The sequence below is a fragment of the Sebastes fasciatus genome, chromosome 6 (assembly GCF_043250625.1).
Source record: "Sebastes fasciatus isolate fSebFas1 chromosome 6, fSebFas1.pri, whole genome shotgun sequence".
In the NCBI taxonomy this organism is placed as follows: domain Eukaryota; kingdom Metazoa; phylum Chordata; class Actinopteri; order Perciformes; family Sebastidae; genus Sebastes; species Sebastes fasciatus.
In genome coordinates this window covers 17,668,097-17,695,370 of record NC_133800.1, presented here as the reverse complement: position 1 = coordinate 17,695,370, position 27,274 = coordinate 17,668,097, and the positions used below count along the sequence as shown (strand labels likewise).

At 41.5% G+C, this 27,274-nt stretch overlaps 2 protein-coding genes across 5 annotated transcripts; both read right to left on the bottom strand.

Annotated features, from left to right (window-relative positions):
- Positions 1-588: 588 nt before the first annotated feature.
- On the bottom strand, positions 589-16,324 carry lnpep (leucyl/cystinyl aminopeptidase). Of its 2 annotated transcripts, XM_074638151.1 has the most exons (22): positions 15,941-16,324; positions 12,658-12,752; positions 11,647-11,849; positions 10,979-11,090; positions 10,549-10,806; positions 10,190-10,380; positions 9,790-9,928; positions 9,015-9,146; positions 8,756-8,876; positions 8,481-8,632; positions 8,280-8,393; positions 8,055-8,186; positions 7,744-7,878; positions 7,226-7,386; positions 7,050-7,138; positions 6,777-6,963; positions 6,485-6,641; positions 5,273-5,457; positions 4,879-5,040; positions 3,285-3,425; positions 3,098-3,179; positions 589-2,955 (listed from the first exon to the last, which is right to left on the bottom strand). In XM_074638151.1, the coding sequence occupies exons 1-22, from the start codon at positions 15,966-15,968 to the stop codon at positions 2,824-2,826; spliced, it is 3,108 nt and encodes a 1,035-aa protein (XP_074494252.1). In that variant the 5' UTR covers positions 15,969-16,324; the 3' UTR covers positions 589-2,823. The 2 variants fall into 2 exon arrangements, with proteins under 2 accessions (XP_074494252.1, XP_074494251.1); XM_074638150.1 differs by having other exon boundaries at positions 8,481-8,876.
- A 1,655-nt stretch (positions 16,325-17,979) lies between these two features.
- On the bottom strand, positions 17,980-25,653 carry erap2 (endoplasmic reticulum aminopeptidase 2). Of its 3 annotated transcripts, XM_074638144.1 has the most exons (22): positions 25,516-25,628; positions 25,231-25,316; positions 24,192-24,549; positions 23,891-24,077; positions 23,629-23,798; positions 23,400-23,538; positions 23,177-23,311; positions 22,948-23,068; positions 22,704-22,858; positions 22,509-22,622; positions 22,274-22,405; positions 21,798-21,929; positions 21,207-21,275; positions 20,909-21,084; positions 20,659-20,738; positions 20,365-20,548; positions 20,101-20,260; positions 19,839-20,023; positions 19,523-19,684; positions 19,161-19,301; positions 18,689-18,770; positions 17,980-18,427 (listed from the first exon to the last, which is right to left on the bottom strand). In XM_074638144.1, the coding sequence occupies exons 3-22, from the start codon at positions 24,350-24,352 to the stop codon at positions 18,257-18,259; spliced, it is 2,856 nt and encodes a 951-aa protein (XP_074494245.1). In that variant the 5' UTR covers positions 24,353-24,549; positions 25,231-25,316; positions 25,516-25,628; the 3' UTR covers positions 17,980-18,256. The 3 variants fall into 3 exon arrangements, with proteins under 3 accessions (XP_074494245.1, XP_074494247.1, XP_074494246.1); XM_074638146.1 differs by lacking the exon at positions 25,231-25,316 and having other exon boundaries at positions 18,689-18,763; positions 19,157-19,301; positions 25,516-25,653; XM_074638145.1 differs by lacking the exon at positions 25,231-25,316 and having other exon boundaries at positions 25,516-25,653.
- Positions 25,654-27,274: the final 1,621 nt, after the last annotated feature.

The following is a 27,274-nucleotide window of genomic DNA, read 5'->3' as shown; positions in this document are numbered from 1 at the left end:
CTTCAAGTCCTTTTAAACGATCATTCCCACAACATGCACAAAGTAATTCACTTCCACATTTTAAGTAGTACAATATATCCAAACAAAGGAAAGCATGACTGAGGGCCAGAATGCACGTTTCCAGAAGAGCTAGAAAGACCTCTGGTGGTACAACTGAGAAGCATCATGTAAAAAGCATTTCACTGTGAATCACATGAACCATCTCCGCTGTGTTTACAGAGTAGTTGTGATTTAGAAGTCTTGCAGCTTGATGTTCACATATTTTCAAAAGCTACAATCAATGTTAATTCATTTCTGTTCCCAAACATGACAAAGCTTGGTGAAACTGGATGAGGAGGAACAGCTATCTAGCCATTCCTGCCTTTTTTAAAGTTTTTGTTTTGGGTGATTTGGTATCAAGTCGATGACACAGCTTGAGGTTTTATAGGCTCTCTTGTGCAGCTTCATCTAATGAACCTCGTTACATTTTGCACCCTTCATTGCTCCAAGCACAGCAGCATGCAGTGTCTGCCACATTCTTTTTTGCATCATCTTTAGTATTGTGTCATAAAGATATTGTATTTCAATAAAAAAAGACAACCCAACATCTTCAGAAAACAACTTTTATTCATTTTATTCACATGGAGAGCAACAAAGTTTCAAAAGCATCTGCAGCATTTCATCCCAGTGCAAAATCAAAGACGATCTGATTGGGGTTACTGCACATGTGGCGCTCTACTACAATCCTCTCATTAGACCGGCCACATCACTGATTCACCAGCTTACACTGAACCTGGTACCTGAATGACATCAGCAACTCTCGTCTCTTAAAGCTTATTGCAACTGACTTCACATGAAACAGTTGTTTTTTTCTCAACAAAATATGATGGAACATCAAAGTCCCAGAGCCTCAATAAAGCTAATGAATTCATTTGAATGCTGGCAGCTGGATAAAAGTGTAACTTTTTCACAATAAAACAGTATGATCTACACAACTAGCCAGGACATAAAGGTAAAACTAAGAAGATCTAAATGTGCTGGACTTCCCTCGGTCTGGTCCCCTCCTGGATCCCACTCCTCCTGGCAGCCACTGCGAACAACCGCTAGTGCAGCAACAAGCACATGACCCTTTTAAAAGGTTTCCCACCTGTGTGCAGGGATGAGGTAACACTACTGGGATCTGAACCAATGTGAGTTGCCTTTGTGACATACATCTCAGGAAAGTTTTTACATAAATGAAACAACGACGCTTCAGAAGATAATATAACAACCAAGTCTCATGAAGATGTTAGGGACGTTCAATGAAAAAGACAGAATCTACTACTGTATATTTACTCAATTATCCTGAATATCATGACAGTAATGGAGTGGATAAGTAAGCAGTGCCACTTTAAATAAAGCTCAGGATGAGCGTACAACTGTATTTAAATAAAATCTTTGAAGAAAAAATTGGGGAAACATGTTTAGACACGCTCTCAATAAATAGCTAGGCTACTCGTCGTTCTCAGGAGCAACATGACCCGGTAACATCGGAGTAACTTTAAACCTTCTGTATTTTGAACAGCTTACTGCACAGATTAGTCATGTCCAATATAAATGTCCTTCTATACCTTCAATATGCACTTAAGCCCTTAAAACACAAACATCAATCTGCAAATGACCTCCCTGGGGCGGTTTCCATCAAGAAATACAGTAAAAGTATTTGACCAAGACTCTTGACCAATTCTATGTATACATTTCCTCTTTACACGCTACACACACACACACACACACACACACACACACACAAAACACAAAGCAAATCCTAAAAGATGTTTGAAACAGTACATCCAAAATCGCAGGGGGTTGAGCATATTTACATTATAATTACAAGTTTACAAGCACACTGTGTTAAAGAAGGAGTCTGTACAGTAACTGCACTGCCGGCAAAAAAGCTATCACAATAAAACGTGTTGATCAGAGCTAAAACTGGGCTTATGACTGGTAGAGGAAGAAAGAAACAAACTGCCTGCTCTCACCTAAGACACATTGGTTGTTGATTTAAACCTGCTCTGTTGTGCAGTACGCCATCTACTGTACACAGTGGGAAGGTTTTTCAGTACATTCAATTTATGCCAACACAAGTTTGGTATTTTAAGCTATCAACCAACCAACCAACCAATCTTCTAGCAAAATCACGACTAATATAATATATGCTTCCGTTTGCATGAGTGACTAGAGTTCAGAATGGCAGGCAGCTATTCTTATAACACGGCGATACAAGGTCTGTTTAATTCTAAGAATAATTCCTCCATAAAGTACCGGTCATTTCAACTTCTCATCATTGAGAAATCCCTGACAGCTGCATCATTATATATTGTTTCCGACGATTTGACGGAAAGTCCGGGACTGACTGACAGTACACACATACGCAGTAATGTTGACATTCTTCATAGTTCCTCTTCTTGAAGTGGCCATTACACAGCTCACATAGTTAAGTGCCTGAGAGCCGGCTGAGCGAAAGGAGTGTGGGTGAAGCATGATTGGCTGCTCAGGCATGAGGTTTAGATGAGAGCTGCAGAGGAGAAGTTTGGTCGACAGCATAAAGTGTGAGGAGTGTGCGTTTGTGTCTGACAACTTCCTGTCAGACACACAATCAGAGCCACCCTGAGCTAGCAAATACAACTCACAGGACCAATGTCAGAAAATCTAACACCTTGTCCACCCAGGTAGAGCAAAAAACCTCTGGCCTGGATAAAGGGAGTTAAAGAGACACAGTCCTACAATAGTGCAAACACTGCTGTTGTCCTGACGACACGCCCCTGTTGCCTGTCAGTGGGGCGGAGACCGCATGGAGCGCCTGCATTAGAGCCATCTCTTGAGCGTGGCCAGGTTCTCATCCATCCAGCGCTGGTTCAGCCTGATGGTTTCCAAAGCTTCCTGCACGCTCCTCATCTGAGAGCCGCGCTCCTTCAGACTAGAGAAGAAACCCTGAACCTGCACAACACACACAAACACCGAGATGTTAGCCAAATCACTCAGCATAACACACTTAACAGTTGATATCTCCCCACAAACAAGCGCACAGACCCCCCAAATACACTGCAGCATAAATGTATTTGATTAGAAAAAAACCTACTTGATCAAGGTGTGCCCGTGTGGAGAACTGAGAGGTGACAGCCTTGATGATTGCCTGAATGGCAAAGGAGCCCACAGGGAACCTACAGACAAAAACAGAGGTTGTTTCATCTTTTCATCTCTATGTGAAATAATCTTGAAATGAATTCTCAGTGATAACTTGTATGAAGCTGACAGGGACAACTTACTTCTCTATGAGGCGGTCCCAGTTCTCTTGTACGAAATTCCAGGCAAACAAGTAGCCAGTGAAGCCGTTACACACAGTGCTGATGACCAAAGGCAGCTCCTGAGTCTGGATAAAATCCCCCTTCAGACCTTCCTTCAGAAGCCTGGATGGACCGTGAGAAGAATTTAAATGCTATTCAGTGCATAAACAACACTGACACTACACTCACTTCAATACAGCATGAGAGTGAATAGTTTGTTAAGCCCTTTAATCACTGTTACATTACAAACGTGTTTCAGAACGAACACATCAAACACACCAAGATGAACTGAATACTTGAAGGAACAGTGTGTAACAATTGGGGGGATCTATTGGCAGAAATGGACTATCATATTGATAACTATGTTTTCTTTAGTGTATAATCACCTGATAATAAGAATCATTGTGTTTTCGTTACCTTAGAATGAGCCCTTCATATCTACATAGGGAGCATGTTGCACCGCCGTGTTTCTACAGTACAGATTGGACAAACCAAACTCTGGATCTAGAGAGTCTTTCACGTTTTTACGTTACCTGAAGGCCACCGTAGTTCTCCGACACGCTTGGAAAGGGAGGGGTGAGCGGAGGGGTATTCAGTTGGTTGCAATCTGCAACCTCACCTCCAGATATCACTAAATCCTACACACTGGTCCTTTAAAGCAATATTAACTTTTCCTGCTTGTGCCGGAGGCGATAACGTTACTCGCTCCAGTTGCTGCTGCCCTCTCTCTCTTGCTTCACCACTCACTTCCCACGTACACACTCTACGCACTGGCTCTGCTCCAAATGACGTACGCTACTCTTACAACAACTGGCTCTAGAGAGGGCCATTCACGTTTTTATGTCGGCCACCATAGTTCTTCTACACGCTTGGCCCACGGGAGAAGGTTCAGTTTGGTTGCAATCTGCAATCTACAACCAAACTGCTAGATAACGCCAGATCCTACACACTGCTCCTTTAACAAGGTAATTAACACATTTTATATGTACAATATAGTAATATCAGGATGAGGATGGCGCCAAAGAATATGAAATCTCAATACGTCAAATATTGGAGTAGGACGGAATTTACACCAGAAAAATATATATTTTTAAATAATGCCACATTTTGGTGCTATTTTAGTGGCACCTTGAAAAACAGGTGCAACACTGTTGATTCTGCTACTTGACTCAAACCAACGGGGTCACAAGAAAGTATTGGGTTTTGGTTCGGGGTGTTTTATCACATACTGCTTCTGGCTCGAGCTGAGTCCATGTTTGGATATTTTCAAGTGTAATTTATCAAGGAATTGCTCTCAGACTGGGTTGGTAGGATTTGTATTGACCTGAGAGTGAAATGTTTTGAACATTTAAAACATTGCTGCTCTGTTACGCATTGGTTTCAAGGCATGTTCCGATCTCACTTTGAACGAGTGCATTGGATTCTTCTCTTGTTACGCTTTACAAATGAAACTGACTTAATCAGGTGAATGTATACTTAAGAAATCAGTGGATGATCAAGATGTTGATGCTTGATCCTGGCCAGAAGCAAACACACACACACACACACACACACACACACACACACACACACTTACCATACTATACGCCGTGCGTCCTGAGTGGATGCTAGGCCCCGTAGCATTTTTCGCTTCTCTGCATCATAGGTAGCCCGTCCATACAGGCCGAACAAAGTATCCCAATCTTCATTTGATTGAGCGGCCACAGTGAATACAACTCGCTGCAGATCGCCTGGGATCCTACAGAAAATATAAAGATGCAAACCTATTTTAGGTTACATGTGCACCAAAATTCTACCAAAAGCCTACAACTCAAATGTCAGATACCAATTCAATCAAGTCACATTCCCCCATCCCTGCTAAAGATGGTTTCTATGTCTAAAAAGATGTTTGCGCTGCTCCTCTCACCCTTCTGTCGCTGTTAATGTGACCCAGAAAAACAACTCAGGAATAAATTGTGTGCAGTACGTACCGTGAGGTCCCATTGGACTCCACATGCTGTTTGAACAGCTCCTTGGCTTTCTGAGTGCAGGTTCCTTCATTCAGACTACAGGCCGTCCCCAGCAGGGCCGAGCGCAGCTCCTGTTTAGACACGCTCTCCTCCTCTTCCCATGTTTGATTGGTCATCACGGAACCAAACCGATTCAGAATATAATTCTGTCACATGCAAGAAAAATAATCATGGATACATTAGTACACAGAAACACTACACTCAGTTAAACAGTTCACAAGAATTAAAGGATTTTTCACAGACATGGGATGTTAGCATGTATCCTAGAAGTCCTGATATGACAACAACTTACAACTGAAAATTACTAACATCTTAACTTCTTAAATGAAGCCAATCCAGATATAAAAATGTATGTTTTAATGTTTCTGATTGAGGCAGTTACACTGATAAAAATGTGTAATTTCAAGAGGCTTTATTGAAGATATGAAAAGTATTAGTGTACATTTTTTGCTTTTAAGATAGTGATTTAAGCAAATCGATGTACTTTTAAGCCTTCACGCCGTGGCCGGAGGCATTATGTTTTCGGGGTTTCCGTCGGTCCAACCCATTCTCGTGAATCGTGAATTTCTTCAAATTTGGCACAAACAAGTCCACTTGGACTCGAGGATGAACTGATTAGAAAACACTTTATGGCGACAACGCAATAATTCATATGCTAATTATGACAATTTCACAAAAATGTCTAATAGGACAAAATGATGACATTTTGGACAGACATGGATGTAAACTGCAACTTGACTGGTTGGCGGAGGCATACAACCACGAGGCCGTAATTCTAGTTAATAGAGTAGTTGATGTAAAGATCGGTGATGGGAAAATAATCGCTTGAGCTTGTGTTATTATCTTTACTGCCATTATGTTACTGTTAAATGTAACACCTTAATATAACTCCTCATCTAAAGCACACTGACAAATTCAACAATATGAATTAAACACTTCATAGTTCACATTGTTTTTTTTTTTTTATAAACATTAGAGGATTATTTTAGACTTTAAATATTGTGGATGTGTTTGACAGAAATGTGGCTTAGTATATCTTTATTCCCAAAATGTGCTGTGGCCTACATTTCTCAACTAAAATGTGTTTTTGTTTCTGTGTGTGTGTGTGTGTGTGTGTGTGTGTGTGTGTGTGTGTGTGTGTGTGTGTGTGTGTGTTTGTATGTGTCGGTGTACCTGCATGCGTGCCACAAGATCGTGCTCTAGTCTTTTGTCAAGCAGCTGGTAGATTACATTGAGCTGTAACAAGGCCTCTGTCACAGGAGAAGTCTCAGTTTCATTGGATATGTAATTCAACAGGTTGAGGACTTGGCGGAAGGTCACACGTCCCAGTCTGTTAAAAAACACAGGACGTGGAAAGAAAGCTTTTTAAAAGTCAAATACAGGAATTGAAAAATACTCCTCTACTTCAGTTTCTCCTGTCACTGAATGCAGTTCAGAGAACAACTATTAATGTTGTCGGCTGTACCTGGAGAGAGCGAAGATGTTGTGTATGAGCGAGGCACGGTCCTCGTGTGTCAGAACGTTGACATTGCTGGACAGAGCATCTATAAGAGCAGCCCAGCCATCGTCTCCATAGTGGACGATGTAGAAGCCTGTGTTTCTGTAGTTCAACTTCAGCCACTTTACATCTTCCGGTAGCTCCTTCAGAGTCCCTGAAAACACACACAAAAATGTACCATTTGACACAGTACTCCAGACTCTTGACTGGATGTTACAGGTTAATACTTCTTTGTTTTACCTGACTTGGTCTTCAGAGTGAACATCTTTCTGCACTCAGGGGCCAAACTACAGTTGTCAGTTACGTACGTCACTGGAATATTCCACAAGCTAAAGAGAGCGCAAAATACAGTTATGGTTGTGGTGTGTTTCAAAGATCTGTGTGTGTCTCTGTGTGTGTGTGGTAATGTAACCCACCTGGAAGTATGCGTGGTATTGTCAGACGTGAGCTGGAAGTGCTCCTGTGTGAGGGTCACCTCACCTCCCTTTCGGCTTACAGTGACCAATGGGAAGCCTTTCTGTGACGTCCATGAGCTCATCATCTCTGACACATTCTGGTGCTGCGCCGAGACATCGACCTGAGGACAAGAAGTGTGAAAAGAGGAGCTGTCACTCGTCATCATCGCGTCATAGCATTGGGTCTGAAACTTTGCAGCAATATTCTGAAGATTTGTGGTACACTTTATAAAATCCTTCCAAACCCAAAGGGAATATTAACAGAGGCAAAAAAAATGTGTTGATAATGCAGCTCCTGAGACAGTTCTCTGTGATCACCCATTATGTGATGACACTGAAACCAGCCAAACGCAGCTGATGTCACCATATTTTAGCCACATGGCTGGCTGACAAATTACAGAGGGATGTTAAATGTAGCCAAAGAGATAAACTACTCATGTGTGCTGTCCATAGCACCAAAAAAAGGCACACACACACACCTGTGTAAGGCTGTTCCAGAGGCCGTCAGTGTCCGTGTTTGAACCACTGAACTGTTTCAGGTATTGAATGATACCCTTTCTGAACTGTTGCTCCCCTGGCAGGGAGGCGTTCAGCATCAGGAGAATGGACGCACCCTGGAAGACAGAGACACAAAGCACCTGTGATCACACCCAAAACACTAAAGTTATAACTGAATGTGAGGTCTAGTAGAGAAATGTATCCCTGAAATAAACAGCTGGATATGGAAGCTCAGCGAATTCAAGAACATTGCACCTCTTTATCTACGGATATATAATTTAGAAAAGTGTACCTTCTCATAGGAGACAGAGTCGAACATCTCTTCCACCTGTTCGGGCTTATTAACGTCAGTCGACACAGCGTGGGAGGAGTTTAATGCATCTTTGTCCAAGGCTCTGAAGCGTACTGCCAGGAACAAATTACCCTGCAAACAAACACAGGATTTACTGCAAAGGCACACAATGAAGCACACAGCTTGAACTGCTTCAAAATGTGTGAGGCAGATGTGTGAACTTACAATGTCCAGCTTGGGCAACACGCTCTGCAGCGACATGTACTGCATGTAAGTGGCAAAGCCTTCGTTGAGCCACAGGTCGTTCCACCAGCTCATCGTTACCAAGTTTCCAAACCACTGCAACACACCGTCAGAGACAGATTAGGACCCAACTGTAGCATTTTCGCTGTATCTACTGCTTTCACAAACACATAGGCAAACTACCTGATGAGCGAGCTCATGCGCTATGACGGAGGCAACTACTTGTTTTTCCAGAGGAGAGGACTGTTTGCCCACCAGCAGGCTAGTCTCTCTGAAAGTGATGAGTCCCCAGTTCTCCATGGCTCCGGCCAGGAAGTCTGGGATGGCTACCAAGTCTGACGAAAGAGAAAGGGAGAATATTGGGGGGTGTAAAGAGGGGAGGAAAGACAGATCAGTCGGAGGAGGAAATAGTGTGTGTGTACTTTGTGTGAAACGTGCAAGTACATGTGTGTACTGACCTAGTTTTTTGAGGGGGTAGTCAATTTCAAAGAAGTCATTGTAGAACTCCAGCAGCTTGGCGGCTGTGTCCAGAGCATAGCCAGTGTGCTCCTCCTTCTCTGGCACAGAATACACAGACACCTAAAACACACAGATACATATATATCATCAACACTGTTTATCAGCAAAAACACAACCTCACTGAATACTAAATAAATAAAAAATACAAACGTACAGCCTGCACTGAAAGCAAAAGGGAATCAGTTGTGTCAGACCTACCAGAGTGTCTGAGACATTTTTGTGGTTCGGGGTGAAGTTAGCGACGATGAAGGCCACCAGGTAGGTGCTCATGTTGACACTGGTCTTTTCAAACTCATCTTGTATGAGGCCATTGAGTGGTGTGCTTTTAGCCTGAAACACAAAGCATAATGACAATATTACTAATACTAATATTTAGAGCGCTGCAAGCAAAAACCAATACATGGACTGCTTATTTGTGCCCACGCTAAGAGCTTATGAGTCACAGTGGGAACAGGAATTACCCATAAGTTCCTCAAGACAAGATGTGACATAATATACAGAATGAATGACACGTGACATAGTGCTGTACTGCAAAATTGTGTCTCATCTATGTGACACACGTGACATTATTAGTCAGCTGCAGTTGACGATGTGTTGGGGAGCAGAGAACGAGGCTGTGCACATTGACAGACACAACTCTTTTTAGGTCATAAACCCACCGTTTTACCAGCGAACATGCCAAATTCTATTTCATCTGGTATAAACTGCCAGCCTAATACTAGCAACCACATCACATTGAGCTGTCAATACTAAACATCTGTGCTAACCTAGTAATGCAGAGAACAGACCCTGTTTCTGGCTTACAAAAAGAACATTACATTAAATATTATTATTATTTTTTCCATTTACATTTTTGGTATGTTCAGAAAGAATCTTTTGTTTGTGTTAAAGCCATTTAGCACACGGTGTGGGGTGTTTGAACACTTGTTGCCATATTGTAAAAATGACCAGGACTTAATTAATGTTACTGTACCTGAGGCATGTTGGAGAGAGTCATGTAGTTTGGTTTCCTGCTGATTTTAATCAGGAAGGTGGCTTTGAAAGCTGGTTCATCGAAGCAAGGAAAGGCCTTCCTTGCTGATAGTGGCTCGAACTGGGTTGCAGCTAAAACCCTAGTGACAAGATAAGAGGGAGATGAGCACAATCATGCTGAAATAATAAATTAGATAAACAAACAGCCTCCAATTTCAGTTTTTAATTGTTATTTTGTTACAGCACTGCTTAGTAGTGTCTGGTCATGAGTTGAGCCAAAAGTCACAAGATTGACTGTGAAGACACTCGATCCTCTCCCTTCAGGCTTTTTATAAAGTCCTTACTCTACAGCATCTTTCAGCTGTTGTGAAGTACTTACACAGCCGATTAGTCAAGTGTACCTTTTGTGTCCATCTTTATCAATGTATGAGCTGTTGTAGAAACCATCATAGGTGTGTGAGAGGTTGGCAAAGTAATCCAGGGTCAAAACACAGTACTGGCCTGCCTTCAGCTCCTCAGTGAACTGAACAGCTATCTGCTGTCTGGGTTTGTACTCCAGTACAGTCACATCTCTTGCCTCCCCATCACCCAGCTGGAAGACAGGAAGTATTAGTTAACGACTAGCAGACAACATAAGAAAAGCAAAAAGTTTGTATCAACTATTTTGTTCAGGCACAAATTAGAATGTCAGAATGACAACTAAATCATCTAAACTCTGATATTACACAGTCATCCACACACAAACCCCTTCCGATCCCACCTTGACGGTAGCTTTGGTGATGTTGAGATTAACACTGTGCAGGACGATGCGTTTGGTTTTTTGAAGCACAGACATGTTGATGACGGTGCGGCCGGTGAAGGTCATCTTGTCGAGGTCAGGGTTCAGGGTGAGGTCATAGCTAAGAGGACGAATGCTCTGAGGCAGCCGGAGCTGTGCCCATGGAAACACTTCGCCATTTGTGGACAAAGGGTAGACCGGCTCAACAGGAGTGGTTTGGTTGCTCTTCCGACAACCCGCCTGCAGAAGGATGGAAGGTTGGGATCAGCCAGGGATAAGGGTATGACAGAGAACTTAAAAAGGGAAATAATCTGACAGAGATATCGTCATGATGTGTTGAAAGAGTCGTGTTTAGCCATTTACACATGATCACAAAACCTACTTAAACAGAACTAGTGAATATTTTTCTTACCTTGGTAAAGGTGCATCCAGGTAAGAAGTACAGTACCATGGTCATTGAGGCCACTATCACCAGGAATAACACACATACAACCGTGGTACGGGCTGAGGGTCGTGAACATGACCTGAGACCAAAAATAGTTTAACTTTACTAACTTGGACTAATATACAAAGGCAGGGTGAAAAGCAGCAGCAGCAGGTGCTGCGGGGGACAGAAGCTTTGAACATAAAGCTTCAACTTGGTACTCTGTTGCTGAACGGACTAAAACCCTTTTCCATGCACATTAACCTGAACATGTTTGGACATTTTTACTTTATCTGCATCATGTAGGAACTGAAGCTTGAATATATTTTCTATGTAAGACTTGAGACTTCTTTCTCTTTCTCATCTTTTTTTCTGTGCAGAACACCAGTCTGAGGAAAAAAACTTCCTTGCTTGGATTGTTACGTGTGAGACAGGCTAGCTATTTGAACTCACCTTGTGCTATTCATTCTGTGCAATCTACAGTACAAAGCGGCAGGGCTGCACAATTACATTAAATAATTGTTGTGTAAAATATTGTGATCATTACTTATGCAGCACTGCATTGAGACAAAAATGCCACAAGGCATACCTTGAATTTTTTTTTTATGACAACATACTGCACAGCATCCCAAATGATGACCTTTTCAGTGCATTACCTGGTCGGATCCTGTCTGGTGTAAGGGGAACCAGTGGATCTGTGAGCAGAGCTCCGGTTCATGAAGGACATGCCCAGCAGACGGGCTGAAGACTCGCAGTCCTCCTCATCGTCGTCCATGTCATTCTCTCCCAGTCCTCGCACCAGCAACCGTGAACTACGAGGCTCATACACCACATCATCTGGGTCAAGAGCAGGAAACGTCTGCAGAGAGCAAGTACAGTACACTCTGTTATTCTCCAGTTAAGCTGGGCAGTATTTCCCATATAATGTTAATAACTGGATTGCCTTCCCAGGTAAATGAATTAGCACAGGGTAAGATATGTGGAGGCGGTGAGGAGAGTGAGGGCAGAGACAGGAATAATGGAAAATAATAAGGACAGAGAAGGGTCAGGTAATAAAGAACAAGGCATTTTTTAATTAGGACTGTGGGTGATGCAGAAATAAACATCTTGAACATAAGGGATGCAAAGGGGAATGAAATTTAGGAGAGGGTGTGTTGGGTGTCAGACAGTGAGGGAGGTTAGAGGTAGAGGGGATCGGGGGGCCAAGTTAACATCTATAAGACTTTGCTTATGAACGTCTGTACTGCCAGAAGCTAAATGGGGAAAATAGGTCATTGTAGCTCTGAAGGGAAGGAAACAGCATCATCATCATCATGCTAAAATTAACTTCTTTTCGCTAGAAGTAATTCTCACAATTTTTACGATAGATAGTTGCAGCTGACCGATCTAAAATAATGTACAGAACAGTATAAGTGAACTGAAAGCATGCAAATTGGCATCATTGGCTACCCACACAAGTGTCAGCCACCCTTGAATTAACTGATCCTTATTTATATTGCCTTGATCTTGTTCACATTATCAGATTTACAGATGAAAGCACTTGCAAAAATGATTGTGCACAGCGGTGCCGATATGCATTGTGAGATATGAAATGACTCAGTCAGGCTGATCCTTAAAATGAAGGCATGCATACATAACACGCAGGGCATAAGATGACAGGAGCATACCGGAAACGCAGTGGAGTCTTTGGCCAGATCCACAACATCAGGCTCTTCTTCAAACATGCTGTTCTCAATCATGTTCCTCGGCAGGTTGGCTCGGTCTGCAGCACATAGAGGAAGAGAAATAAGATATTCTCAAAAGAGGAAGTGAGAGAGGTGAGAGATAGAGAATAGAATCTAAATGACCATATACACTGACACACATACAGCGCTGTATGTGAACATATGTGCTGGGGTTTTTGTGGTTCCAGAGTTTTCTACAGAAGAGTTATGACAACAAGCCATTTTTCAACAGAAAGACTTATTATCGTCACCTAATGTGCAGGCAACATGAAGCCTTATTTAACAAAGGACCAACTGAGTTTCTTCAGTTTCCTGTTAGTAAATCTTCTGTAGCATTTCCTGGATCTTTGACCTACATAGAATGGGTTCATCAGGCTGGTTAGACAGATACTTTTAACTGAAATCGCTGTATTTCCTTCACAGCTCTCATTCATTCAACTGAAAAAAAAAAATAATAATAATAATAACTGACAAGTGCCCTCAAAAACAGGAAAAGGCAAATACAATGATTACCCATCATCTGGCCATGGCAATGTCACATATTGCTGCATTTTACAAAAGCCTGCATTTCCACAAACTACCCTTCAGCATCGTGACAAGAGTTATGCCTTGTCTTACAAAATCCATGTGATTTTCTGGCAGCCGGATTCTCCCCTCTAAAATTCTCAGTAATTCTTGAAACAATCAGAGGCATGTTCAACTTCCTAATTTAATAATAACGAAAGTAGTGAAAACTCGAAGCAATGCAGGTCCCCTGTTTTGCCTCACGTTCCATTCATGCTTTTACAGGCTTACGACAATGCATTTTCAGTCTCAGTTGGTGATGGATTGTGGAAGGCACAGAGAGACAGTGAGCCCTGAATACACAGTGTTCATACAGAAACAATGGCACCAAACAAAGGTGAGCTTTACGTAACCAAAAGGAAGACAAGAGTCCAGAAACGCATGAGGTGAATTTAGTTCCTTGTCTGACCTGTATAGTGTTACTGATAAGACTGTATGGGCTGTCACTGTGTCCCTGTCTGGACCACATTACTGTGGTATGATTGTCTATTAATAGGCTAAGAGCTAACTAGTGGGAAATGTGCAGAGGAGGATATGATACAAATAAGACCCACACAAAACAAATCAAACTTGATGAATAAAGATTGTCATAGCTACTTCCAATTGTTGTGATATGGCGAAAGCAATTTCATATAAGCAAGATGATGTGTTCAGATGACAGAAGCAGTTAATGTGATGGTTATCATCTAGACTACGATTTGAATACACGCCAGGCAAATGCGAACAACCAACAACTCCTGTACTTTCGTCAAGCTTGTTCAAGCTATATAAATACAGCAGTGGGCATGTCCACATGCTGACTGTGCTCTTCCTGTTTACTCAAAACATGCATAACCCCACCTTAGAGTCATATAGTTAAATATATGTGTCTGAGTTTGACAGGTGTGTCTACTAATTCAGCCCAAGTCAGAACAGACACACTACATAGATGCAGAGTACTGAGCCACGGTTATTGGTTGGTTGGTCAATAAAAACGTGTGAAGAGGAAGTATCTGCTTCTGTTTTCTCACCATTATCTAATCAGACAATGAGATTGTGAAATGTGACTTTGGGCTTTTACTTAAAGATCACTAACTCACTTTAAGACAGAAAAACCAAGCACAAACAGGAAGAAAAAACAGGAAGTGTAACTGCTGTGATTTGGTGATTGTTTCTTCCAAGTTGAGACAAACATTGAATGATATAACATCCATCGAGGAGAACATAGTGTGTACACTGGGCTTTTTGTTTGTTTTAATTAAAGCCATGGACAGCCAGGGACCATATTAGAGCATGACTTATCATCTCTCCACAGCAACACAAAGCAACGCCTTTATCAAACCAACATGTTTAAACTTTACTGGGCAAACAGTGCTGCTGTGTTTTAAAAAGAAAACTGGAGTCTTAACAGTTGCATACTGAGTTTCTGTCAAGGCAGCTGTTGGTTTTTTCTGTTTGAAATGTGTTGTTAGCTTTGTTCAGTTAAAATTAAATCAAAACGTTACATGAATAACGTTTCACAACTATTCTCAGGGACGCCTCCCACCCAGCTCATCACCTGTTTGACCTGTTTGACCTGCTGCCCTCTGGCAGGCGCTACAGGTCAATGGTCAGAAACTGTGCAATATTAATACACTGAATGTGAAATACATGTGTCTGTGCAATATATCCTTGATGCAATATACACCTCAAGTGCAACTACCTTTGTTTACATTTTATTTATTACATCTACCCTACCTATTTTACGAGTGCAATTACCTCCGTTTACATGACATCTATTTTTATATTTTATACCTCTAGTGTAACACTTCTGTTTATATTTATTTATGACATCTACTTTACCTGTTTTATTTGCTTTATAACTGTGTGTGTGTGTTTTACCTGTTATATGTTTTTATCTTTTGTTTAAAAGCACATGACCAGAAGTGGCAACTGTGAATCTCGTTTAAATTGCCCTGTTGCTGAAATGTGCTCTACAAATAAAGCTGTCTTTTACTTATTGTGTGTTATACTCTATTTTATCTTCTATCCTATCTTTTATTTTTATTTTCTAATCTTTAATGTTTTTATAACTGTTTTAATTATGTCTTAATGTTCTTTTGCACTTTGTCGCAATGTTCTTGAATGTTTATATAAAGCACTTTGAATTGCCCTGTTGCTGAAATGTGCTCTACAAATAAAGCTGCCTTTTACTTATTGTGTGTTATACTCTATTTTATCTTCTACCCTAGCTTTTATTTTTAGCTTGTTTTTATTTTCTAATCTTTAATGTTTTTATGTTTTTACAACTGTTTTAATTATGTCTTAATGTTCTTGAATGTTTATGTAAAGCACTTTGAATTGCCCTGTTGCTGAAATGTGCTATACAAATAAAGCTGCCTTGCCTTTCTAATCTATTCTAATAAACAAGGTTCACAAACTAGCCCATCCTTCTGTTGTGCTTTATACAGTCATGAGCAGTAAAAGGTTATCATGCCACTGCAGCAACGTCAACAGACTGAATCCCTCACTCTAAGTCACCAAACCAGACCAAACATAAAGGCTTGTCTAAACTACAGACCCAGCCCTCTCAACATGTGTCCTCTCTGGTGAATGTCACTCCCAGCTAATGTCCTGTTAGTTATTAGCTGGCCTGCTGCTATTATACTAGCTTTGCTGTTTACCTATGATCTTCAGTGCTTACCTGTACTGTTGCTGTCAAATGGATCCATGGTAGGAGATCTGAGACGTCCAGACACAAGAAAACACGTTTAAAACAGCTCGACACAGACGTTGTGTGTTTCTATCTGGCCTCAACACAACGCAGACTACTAGTCAGTCTCTTACAGTAAACAGCAGCCTGTATCCTCACTGCTCTCACGTTAGCGTTAGCTGGTATCCATAACTTTAGAGCCCATAGCTGTTTAATACACTAAATGCGACGGGCTTATCTAAAAAAAACCTGAACCGTACGCTATAAATATGTAAACAAATCTTCCTCTAACATGCTCGGTGAACTAACAGACGAGCAAATGACACTTTGCTTCCTCCCAGACCAGTTGTTGTTGACAACCTCCCGTCAAGTTACAATGCTCACATCCTATTGGCTGTTACTGCCGGGAGGCGGGGCTAGTGTGTATACGTCATGCATACACGCACGTCAACACACGCATATATTTTTTACTAGATAGATAAATAGATAGAAGATAGATGGATAGATAGATGGATGGATAGATAGGTAGGTAGATAGATAGATAGATAGATAGATAGATAGATAGATAGATAGATAGATAGGTAGATAGATAGATAGATAGATAGATAGATAGATAGATAGATAGGTAGGTAGATAGATAGATAGATAGATAGATAGGTAGATAGATAGATATCCAACATTCTCTTTTAAAACATCATCTTTTTATCCATCACCCTATTAAACACCATCCTTTTAGCCATCATTCTTTTACTTCTATCTATCTACCTATTTATATTTATTTAACTTTATTTTATCTTGTTCTTTTTAATCTTGCCTTAATTTTATTTGCGCCCTGACTGACAGCCAGCCATCCTCCACCCCTCTCAAGCGCACACACACATAACAGTCACATGATATTGATCTTGCTCAGTTATGTTTTCTTTATTATTTTTTTTTTTATTCATTTATTCTTTTTTCTCTCTTTAATTTATTTTTCTCTCCATTTTATTTTATCCATATTTCATTTTATTTTATTTTGTTATGAGGAAAGGGAAGAAAAGAACACACACACACACACACACACACACAAAATCAATCAATCAAGGTCATCTGGTATGCATAATATTTCAAAGAGCATTCTTCAACACTCTCAGCACCTAAAATATAGCCTATATGCCGGCCCACCCTGCAAAAACTCTACTGTATGGCCATGCAGTTATTATTATAGTATTAGTAGTGTATAGTAGTAGTATAGTATTATTATAGTAGATTGGTCTGCAGGCCCATGTTATATGAAAAAAAAAAAAAAAACTCCTCAACTGGCCAGGCATGGGCCTCCACACCAACTGGGCTCCTCCTCCATCTCCTCTCTCCTCCCTCCAATGATTTCCTATGGATAGAAAAGGGCAGAAGCCCTGAGCTATCAAACCAGGCTCACGAATTGACAATACGATACGATACGATACACGTCAACACATGCGTATATTTTTTACTAGATAGATAGTAACTTTATTGATCCCGAGGGAAATTCAAGTTTCCAGCATCTCAGTTCCATAGTGCAAAACATGTTAGTAAAAAGGCAGTAAAAAAGTTAGTAGTGCAAAGTACAAGTACAAAAAAATATATACCAGATATAAAAATACAGGGAGATGAAGAAAACTGTTCAAACTGAATATAGCGCAGGGTAACAGCTGTGATACACGACTATTAAAAAAAGTGAAAATGTAGTGCAGAAGAGACTTAAAAATGAGTATAGTGCATTATACTTGTGAGGACATTGTCCGTCTTTATATTAAGGACATGGAGGTTAACCCTACCCGTTACATGCTTACCTGTAACCGCCCCCCCAGAAAATAACCTTAAAACTAAAACCAAGTCTAACCCCTCAAATAAATGGTTTAGCCTAAATGACGAAAAAACACACATTTTACTATACTTGTGAGGACATTTCATTGTTTTATAGGCTATTCACACAGACACAGACAGAGACACACACAATGGTTGTACTTAACACAAGGCTATGTTTCAGAAACACACACAAAGCCAGGAGGTACAATGAATACTTTTATTGTCTATTTGGTGAAGTATCCATTTACACAGCATTTTATCTCTCTCTCAATCTCTCTCACACACACACACACACACACACACACACACACACACTACTGCTCAGCTGCCAGTTCCACCAATTATATTTTTTGTTATACCAAATAAGTCAGCTGATAATTTACGCAACACTAATTTATACAAAACTGTCAACTCTTCAGTGATATCGAGCACATTACAATTAGCGAATAAAAAATTCAAATATCCCCTTTGTGGCATCTGTCAACCACCACCTCTCTTTCTGCTGTCCTTCATTCGCTCATTCAGCCACTCTCTCAGAGTCTCTAGGTTCCTCTGAAACCAGCGAACATTTTTCTGCACGTTTTCCAGGGCAACCTGAGCAGCTCTCAGTTGCGACGACTGCTCTTTGATGGACTCAAAGAACAACTGCACCTGGGGATCAAACACACATACAATTACAAAAACACAAACAACTGAAAATTAGACACAAAAATGTAAATTCCTCTTTCAGTTAAAGTCACAATTATGTTGACAACAAGGTTAGCACACATGTACTGTATTAATACTTAAGGTTTTACAGATATTTCATATGCAATGCAATACCAATAATAATAATACGAATGGTGAAATATTGGTAATCTCTAAATTGCCTTGTAGAATAAAGATTAGTTTAAGATATGAGAGCGCATTTACTTCAGTGAGTTCCTCTGGAGATGAAAACTGGCCTGTGGTGCCAATGATGATGTTTCTAATACAAAATGAGCCCAACTGGAACCTGCAGAGCAAAAAGACAACACGGAGGACACTTACAGATTAATATCTCTTCCTACAGTAAACACTATTATTTAGGGCTTTTTATAGTTGCAGAATCAACTGCCCAATGTGTTGCTTGTGGTATAATCAAGTCAGATTAAAAAACCTGTTCCACTTGTTATTTAAGCAACGATGGATGCCACTAAAAAGGCAGGTCTCACTGGTTTACACACATTTTTTGCATCCAACTCACAACACCAGCTCAATGAGTAAAAAGCACCTCTTTAAAGAGTATATATACTGGGTAAGATATTTAGTTTTAAAAGAGTAAGGAAAAGTGCATTTTCATAGCATCACATGACTTATTTGACTTGTATTGTCATTCACAATGTCTCCATTATGTTGCACTAACTTTTGAACCAGTGTATCCCAGTTCTTTTTGACAAAGTTCCAGGCGAGGTGATATCCCCGTGGGTTCCTGGCCACCATCAGGATGACAGAGGACAGGTCCTGGGATCGAATCACCTTCCCTTCAAGACCCAACTCCAGCAGTCTGCAATGTAAACACACACAATATAACCTGCTCTATCAACGACATTATCTGCCATCACTTGAAGAGCCTCCACTGAAAGTTGTTTAGCACATCTGTAGTATAGACACAGAATAAATGCTGGATATCTGTAGTACTGGGATGCAATACCCTGTGTTTGCCACATGGTGGCAGCATCAACTCTCTGATAGGTAATAACTGAATGTAATCGGGAGAAGATGTACCTGTGTAGTTTGTTTGTGTCTCTGCTGCATGTCAAGGCAAACAGGATTTTGCTTTTTTGCGCTGCAGAGAGAGAGATGTTGTATGTGTGTAGGAGTGAAGCCCAGCCGTGGTCATCCTGAGCTCCAACTGAAAACACTGTCACTGCCACATCTGTTGGCAAGCTGGGGTAAACACAAGCAGAGACATGCACATTAGAGACATGGTGAAATGATATCGTCCAACCTAGCACAGGGAACAGCTGCTGTTTATGTGAATGATATCAGTGGTTGTTGACTGATAATAATGTGTGTTAAAATATAATTTAGACAGACATACTTGAGTGTACCGTTGGACTGGAGCCAGTCTTTGAAGCTCTGACGTGCCCGCTCCAGACAGGGAGGGTCATCCAGGTGGCAAGCCAGTGACAAGAGCTCTGACCTCAGCCGTCGCTCGGACACAGTGCCCCCATCGCTCCACGTCTGCTGGTCAATGACCGCACGGAAAAATCGCAGGATGTACCTCTGCACACAGAGAAACGGCATCTCACATGAACTGCATTCAAATACATATCATACTAAATGTGTACTCGTCTTCTTACCCCCAGGTTGCTCTTTACATCATCAAACTCATTCCTTTTCTCAATCATCCCGTAAAAGGCCTCCAGATAGCCCAGTCCTTCGAGGAGAGGCACAGTGTGTGTCTCCGACTGCAGGTAACCAATCAGGTCTAAGGCTTTATTGAGCGGCAGATGACCTGCCCTTTAGAGACATACAGGAATATTTAAGAGGTTAGGTGCTATTTCAGGTGGAATAATTTAATTCAATCTGTCTTGTCTCACACATACACACAGATAGATGCTTACGTGACCAATTGAAAGGCGTTGTGTATCAAGTGAGTCCTGTCTTTGTAGCTCAGAGCAGTGTGGTTTTCCCTCAGCAGTTTTGTCATCTCGTCCCAACCACCGTCCTCGTAATGAACCACATAATAGCCCGTCATGTCAGTGTTTACTTTCACCCAGCTGACTTCCTCTCCTATATGTATGCTGTCTAAATGAGACATACATAGCAAATGAGAGAGGATTGAAAACAATATAATGGCAAAGCAAAAATGAAGCTATGCATGAATTATATTTAGCACAGTCTCTCTTCCCTGTTACCTGTGTGTGTTGTCATCAGGTGTCTGTGGGTGGTGCTGGAAGCATCTGTCTTGTATGTCAGAGGGATATGCCAAAGGAAACTATACAAGAAGAGAGAGTGTTATTTTAAAAAGAGTTACTTCAGATTAAAGGTAATAATGGACATATAGCTGCAAGAGCAAAAACACAGAGTCGAAGAGCAACGTATAGTGTTAACAGAAGAGTACTTTGGATAGTGATAAAAACTTTACAAGTGCATATGCATGCTCACCCCTGTTGCATTGTGGACCAGAGAGGGTCAGAGGGCATCACTGTCCTCAGGAACCTGTCCTGTCTGAGCAGCAGAAGGGGCCCCTTCCTGGTTACCGTTACCAGAGGGACACCTTTCTGCAGAATCCACGTGTTCATCATGGCTGTCAAGTCCAGGTGTTCCCCTGCAAACAGGTACTGCAGGAGACAATGCATGCGACCATACCACGTCACAAGGTCAGAAAATAATCGTGTGTAAAACATATAAGAGGAAACACATGAAGAGGGGTCAGTGAGTGGGTGCTTATATGTTTACTCACTGCATTCTTGGAGGCCTGGTTGCTGCTGTAACAGTGTTTTCCTGAGATGAAGTCCTCCTCAGAGCATGTCTGGAAAACAACAAAAACATTTTTTAAAATCCCATATACCTTACGGCTGATCATAATGCATCATAATGTTTTAAAATCTGAATGTGATCTTTCTACCTTCATGGCAGCTTTTCAATTCCAATTCAATTCTGTACAATTCACTTTGAGAGACTTTAAACTTGCCTGCGATTGGTAATCCATCATAATGGACACCATGTCTGCTTTCATTTTTGTCAATGCTATGTTATCGATGCATGGCACGGTGGTGTAATCTTTTAAAATCACTTACAATTGCATTACTGGCCAAAGATAACATCATTTTGATGGCAATAAAAACAGACATAATGTTCATTTTGATTAATTACCTACTTCATGTAACTTTCTAGTCTCATAAAATTGATTTATGCACCATAATGAAATGAATGGAAAACAATGACTGTCTGGAAGGAGGGAGACAAATCAAAAACATTACAGCATCCATTATGAAATGTTTAGCAGAAATGTAAAATATAGTTTCACATTGAATGTAATTTGTGTTTGTACATTGGCGAGGCTGTCCCACAGGTCCTGGCTGAGTGCATTTCTGTAGCTGTATTTGCGGAGGTATCGTACGATCCCCCGCTGGAACACGTCATCCGTCAGAAAGTGTCGCAGCATGTGCAGGACACACGCTCCCTGGTGGGAGAGAGAGAAGAGCTGTAGGTTGGTTTCAAAGCAGTTTGAATGCTGTTCGTCGTAAATGTGAAAAAGATTAGATTTTATGTTACAATATTAATATAGAGATCAATAGTTATACAGTCACAAGTTAAGAGGCTGATTCCAACTATTTTAAACCGGGCCCATCAGAAGTGAGTAACAGAAACATCAGGGCTTTTCTTATTCACAACGTTTGTTTTATTCATCCCTGATTTTGTAGACCTACATCCCCACAGATAATACTCATAATGAATTGCCGCTATCAGTTGAGTAACCCTCTTTGTGACTGAAGGCACGACAAATGTATGAGACTGAAAGCATACTTTGTCATAGGAGACTGTGTCAAACATCTGTTTGATCTGAGTGGGGTTCTCCGCCGGGCTGGATATCGGCCGAGACGAGTTGAACGAATCAAGACCAACTGCTGAAAAACAGGTGTGCAGTAGATATTCCTCCTGCAAGATGGGCACAGAACAGGATCATCAGTCCTCTCTCCTTAATATTAATACACCACTCTTAATCAATTAAGTTGATTGTCACATTGAACAAAGCACATACCACTTTGAGGTCAGGGTAGGTGGCCTCGACTGAAATGTACTCCATGTATCTGGCAAATCCTTCATTCAGCCAGATATCGTTCCACCACTCCATGGTCACCAAGTTACCAAACCACTGCAGGCAGGATTATTAAGATTATGCCAAGCACTTTATCCTGTATGTCATTAGAGAGCAGACGCAGTGTCACATTCTCACCTGATGGGCGAGCTCATGGCCGATCACCATAGTGACCCAGAGTTTATCAGAGATGGAGGATGTGAGGGGATCGAAGAGAAGGCTGGTCTCTCTGTAGGTGGTCAGACCCCAGTTCTCCATCGCACCAGACTCGAAGTCTGGGATGGCTATCAGATCTGAGAGAGGGGAAACACAGGTCAGGAGACAAAAAGTGACAGACAATATGTGAAAAGAAGTCACAGGAGGAAAGCTGAACAAAGCGTACCTTGTTTGGGTAGAGGATAGCGGATGTTGAAATAGTCCTCGTAGAAGTCTAGCATTTTGACAGCGACCCCCAGGGCGTAGTGGGTTTGCAGCCACTTCTCAGGCGTGGCATAGATGGACACCTGCAGACACAAAATTGCATGAAAAAAACCCAACATAAAAGTGTCCCTGAGAAAGAAATATTGTTGGCATGAAATGAAGAAATTCAAACATCGCCAGGGAGACCACACCTGCACCCCAGAAGCTGTTGTTGCAGTGACAGATTTGAAGTCACCGATGACAAAAGCTACGAGGTAAGTGCTCATCTTTACACTCGCATCAAAGTGGTCCTCAAGCAGGCCGTCGTTTATTTCTACCGTCTTGACCTGAAATACACAAATAACTCATTGCAGTCATTTTTCACACACACGTTTGAACATGTGTGCTAACTAGCATATATGCAGAAGCACTCACTACAGGCATGTTGGACAGAGAGATGTACTCTGGATTCCTCCTGATCCGTACGGAGAAGTTGGCTTTGAAGCTCGGCTCATCGAAACAAGGGAAAGCCATCCGAGCACTCGTGGGCTCAAAGTGAGTTGAAGCTAAGGTTCTGAAAAGAGACATCAGCGAATACGTTTTGTAGAGTACAGACAATAATAGCTGGAACCTCCCTGTATGTGTACGATCTATGTGGTCTTACCTGGTCTCTCCTGTGCTGGTTCTGTAGGTGCTCTTATAGAAGCCATAGAAGCCTTCTGCAAATTTTGCCCCAAACTCAATATACAGAAAGTACTTTTGCCCGCTGCTGAGCACCCTGGGAGAGAAAATACCAATCTGCTCATGGGAAGGGTTATGAAGAACAGGAAGAACCTAGAACAGCAAGAGACGGAGAGAAGTCAGGTCCATTGTGGGTAACAATGACAAAACAAGCTGTAATAAAACTGCTCTGCATTTACAACTACCTGATCAGACAGATGAGCGCGGTTCTGGTCCACTATGGTGGCCTTGGAGATCTGCAGACCCTTGCTGTGTAACACAACCCAGTTTGTGTTGTTCTGGACATCAATCTGGATCAGCACTGAGCCAGTGAAACTGAGACTCGTGAGGTTGGGGTGCAGGAGGAGGTGGTAGTGGAGAGGAATGATGTACCTGACATAAAGAAACACTTTGCTTTTTTAATCAATGAATCAAAACATAGAGGTCCGGCAGTTTTCTTGTTGATTTCTCGGATGAGAGTGTAAAAAAAACGAGCGTGAAGGGTACCTTGGCAGGCGAAGGCGGCTCCAAGGGAACGACAGATTACCGGTAACCAAAGGAGAGTGTTCTCCTGCGGGGTGAGGAGGGCTCATCGCCTGCTGGGCGGGCTGACATCCTTCCAGAGACACGTGGAATAGAGACAGCACTAACAGCCTCAACAAGACCATTGTAGAGGAAATGTTCAGATTTTTTTTTTTTTTTAAAAAGCCAACTTTGTGACAGGCTTCCAGCTAGTATTGAAGTTGGTCACATCCCAGAGTTGAGGAGCAATGAAGGACCACCTGATGTGAGTGTTGAACGTCTGCCAGGATGATTTGTTCAGTATATGGCTGAATCAGAAATATCAGGACCTTTTCTCTTAAACCTGAAAGAGATTAGAGCAGAAAACACCACATACATCTCAGTGAAACTTTTATACCACTGTTGCTCCTGTTTTCTAGTAGAGTCAAATCAAAAATTGACTGTGTCTCACCACTAATGTCTTCCTGTCTCCTTCAGCCAGGTTTATGATTATGGATATGGTTTAAAAAGTTACTATCTTCCCAAACTTGGACCCACCTTTACTACCACTGTGAAATTATTATCTATACGCCATTAATCTGCCACAAACTTACTCATATAGCTTGCCATGTAGAAAACCTGTCTCTGCCTCCAGTATGTAAAGGTGTTTATGTCAAGGGGACAGTTTTGGACCTTGCAAGCATTCACACATGAATTCGGACAAAGCTGTGTGTACATTTTAGGCTCTAACCACAACACACCTCAGCCTGAAGGAGACTCCAACATGTGACAAACGAGCCACATGATTTTCCATGAACAAGTTGAGGACACAGCTATAACTGTGAGGTGACAACAGCTGCAGGAGCAGAACTGCAGTTCAACTCAGGCTGCACACAGGCAGTAGTTGTGCTGTATCATGCTGATTATGATGAAACAGAAATGTAACTAGTTGTGGAAGATTGTTATGAAGGTACAGTTAGTAAAGTATCTGCTCTAGAAGTTGTGTTTCAACAGAAATGAATAAACAATTGTCAAAATGCTTTACCTCGATCATTTTAGCTTCATCATCCTTCCTCGTGCTCTTCCTGCTCTGTTAAGTTTCACTTTCTCTTTACAAGCTCCCGCCCACTGCTGCTGAGGCAGAAACACACAAAAAACTACACTGTGTGTGTGTGTGTATGTGTGTGTGTGTGTGTGTGTGTGTGTGCGTGTGCGTGTGCGTGTGCGTGTGTGTGTGTGTGTGTGTGTGTGTGTGTGTGTGTGTGTGCGCAGGTGTTCCCTATAAGAGTGTTGTCTAATGTTCTGTGTGTTGATATGATCAGTGTCTTACCTCAGATCTAACAGCCGTAGGCAGGTGTGTCTCCTGTTGTTCATATGACTCTTCACTGACTCTCTCTACTGTCCACATGGCTGTCCTGTCTCCCTCTCTTTCTCTTCCTGTGTGTGCGTGTGTGCGTGTGCGTGTGTGTGTGTGTGTGTGTGGGGTGGGGTGGGGGTTCATTGTTTGTATTTAAAGTCACAACAATGTGGACATGTCAATTCCCCACAATGCAATGCTCCTGGCTAAGCCAAACCATGGATGTGAACCAAACTGCATGCCCCCATTTCACACACTCACAAATACACTGAGTGCACACACACACACACACACGCTCACACACACAGAGAGAGAGAAAGAGAGAGAAGACGAGGCAGTTATCACTGAAGCTACTCTAACTAACAGACATGGCTGAGCCATCCAGGGGTCTATTTTACCTTCCTATCATCTACTTATGGACAGGTAAGAGCTTTCCATTTCTAATACATGATTATGGTGAATATGTTGAATCAATGGGCAAAAGAACTTCACATCACTGTTTGGTGAAAATCATAAATATCAATAAAACCGACTTCTCAGCGGGGCTTTTCTTTCTTGGCTGTTGGAAGTCAAGTCAATATTATTTATATAGCCTAAAATCAAGAATTTGCCTCAAAGAGCTTTGAAGTCTGTGTAACATATAATACCCTCTATTCTTAGGTTTTTATATTATCAATGGGGCAGCCTAGAGGACTATTAACTCCTTTGGATTTATTAAAAATTCAGGACTGCAGCACAAAAACAAACGATTGACATATTTGGAGTTGTATCTGACAATAATTTGAAATGCATGAAGGATTTGATTAACAGTTACACACTAATATGTAACATAGTGTTATTTTGATGTTTGAAATTCCTTTCTTATAATCTAACAGAAATAAAAAAATTTACGCAAAATGACTCATATCTACAACCACTTTATACATGTTGTGTTTGAACCAGTGTTAATTAACCACAGGTCAGGATCTCTCTGCATCCTAACATCCTCTTCATGTTGTCCTCCGTCATCTTTTAGGAGGGGTAGAGGGGGACATGCTGGCCTCTCTGGCCCCTCCGGTCCACCTGTCAGGGGAGAGGCTGGGCTGGACCCTGCTGGTCTGTATGGTGAGTGACTTCAGGAGAGGGCACCTAGAGGTCAGCTGGAGGTCACCATTAGAAGGACACATGTCCAGCTCGCCATACAGCGTTGCTGCAAACAGGAAGCATCGTGGCAACAGCGCTGTTGCGATCATCACTGTGGCGACCGGTGACTGGCCATCGTACAGTTGTGCTGTGAGTCACAGACGACGCCCAAAAGTCAACAGGAGACACCGCGTCACCTCATCAGGTAGGACTACAGCTCATCATCAATTTGATTTCTGTCACAAATAGAAGTTGCTTTTTATTTTATATTTTTAATAAATGATTTATCATTTCAGATCATAAAAACAAGATCTGCTCTGAATATGAAGAGACGGAAGGTACATTTTAATTGTTTGCAAACAATTAAAAGCAATCCCTGTGATTCATACAGATGTTGTTCCTCATGTTTGTCTGTGTGGTTTGATCTCCAGATGCTGCTGTGTGGACAAACACGGTGGTTGTAATGGTTATGAGGCTGCTTCTCATGAAGATCATCGTCTTCAACACTTTGATGACCACGTACGCTGTCATTAAGTGGTAAGAGGATGAGTCTGTGTGCCTTCATGGTGTTGTCTAAAAGTGTGAAAAAGTTTTTTATCCAACATAATAT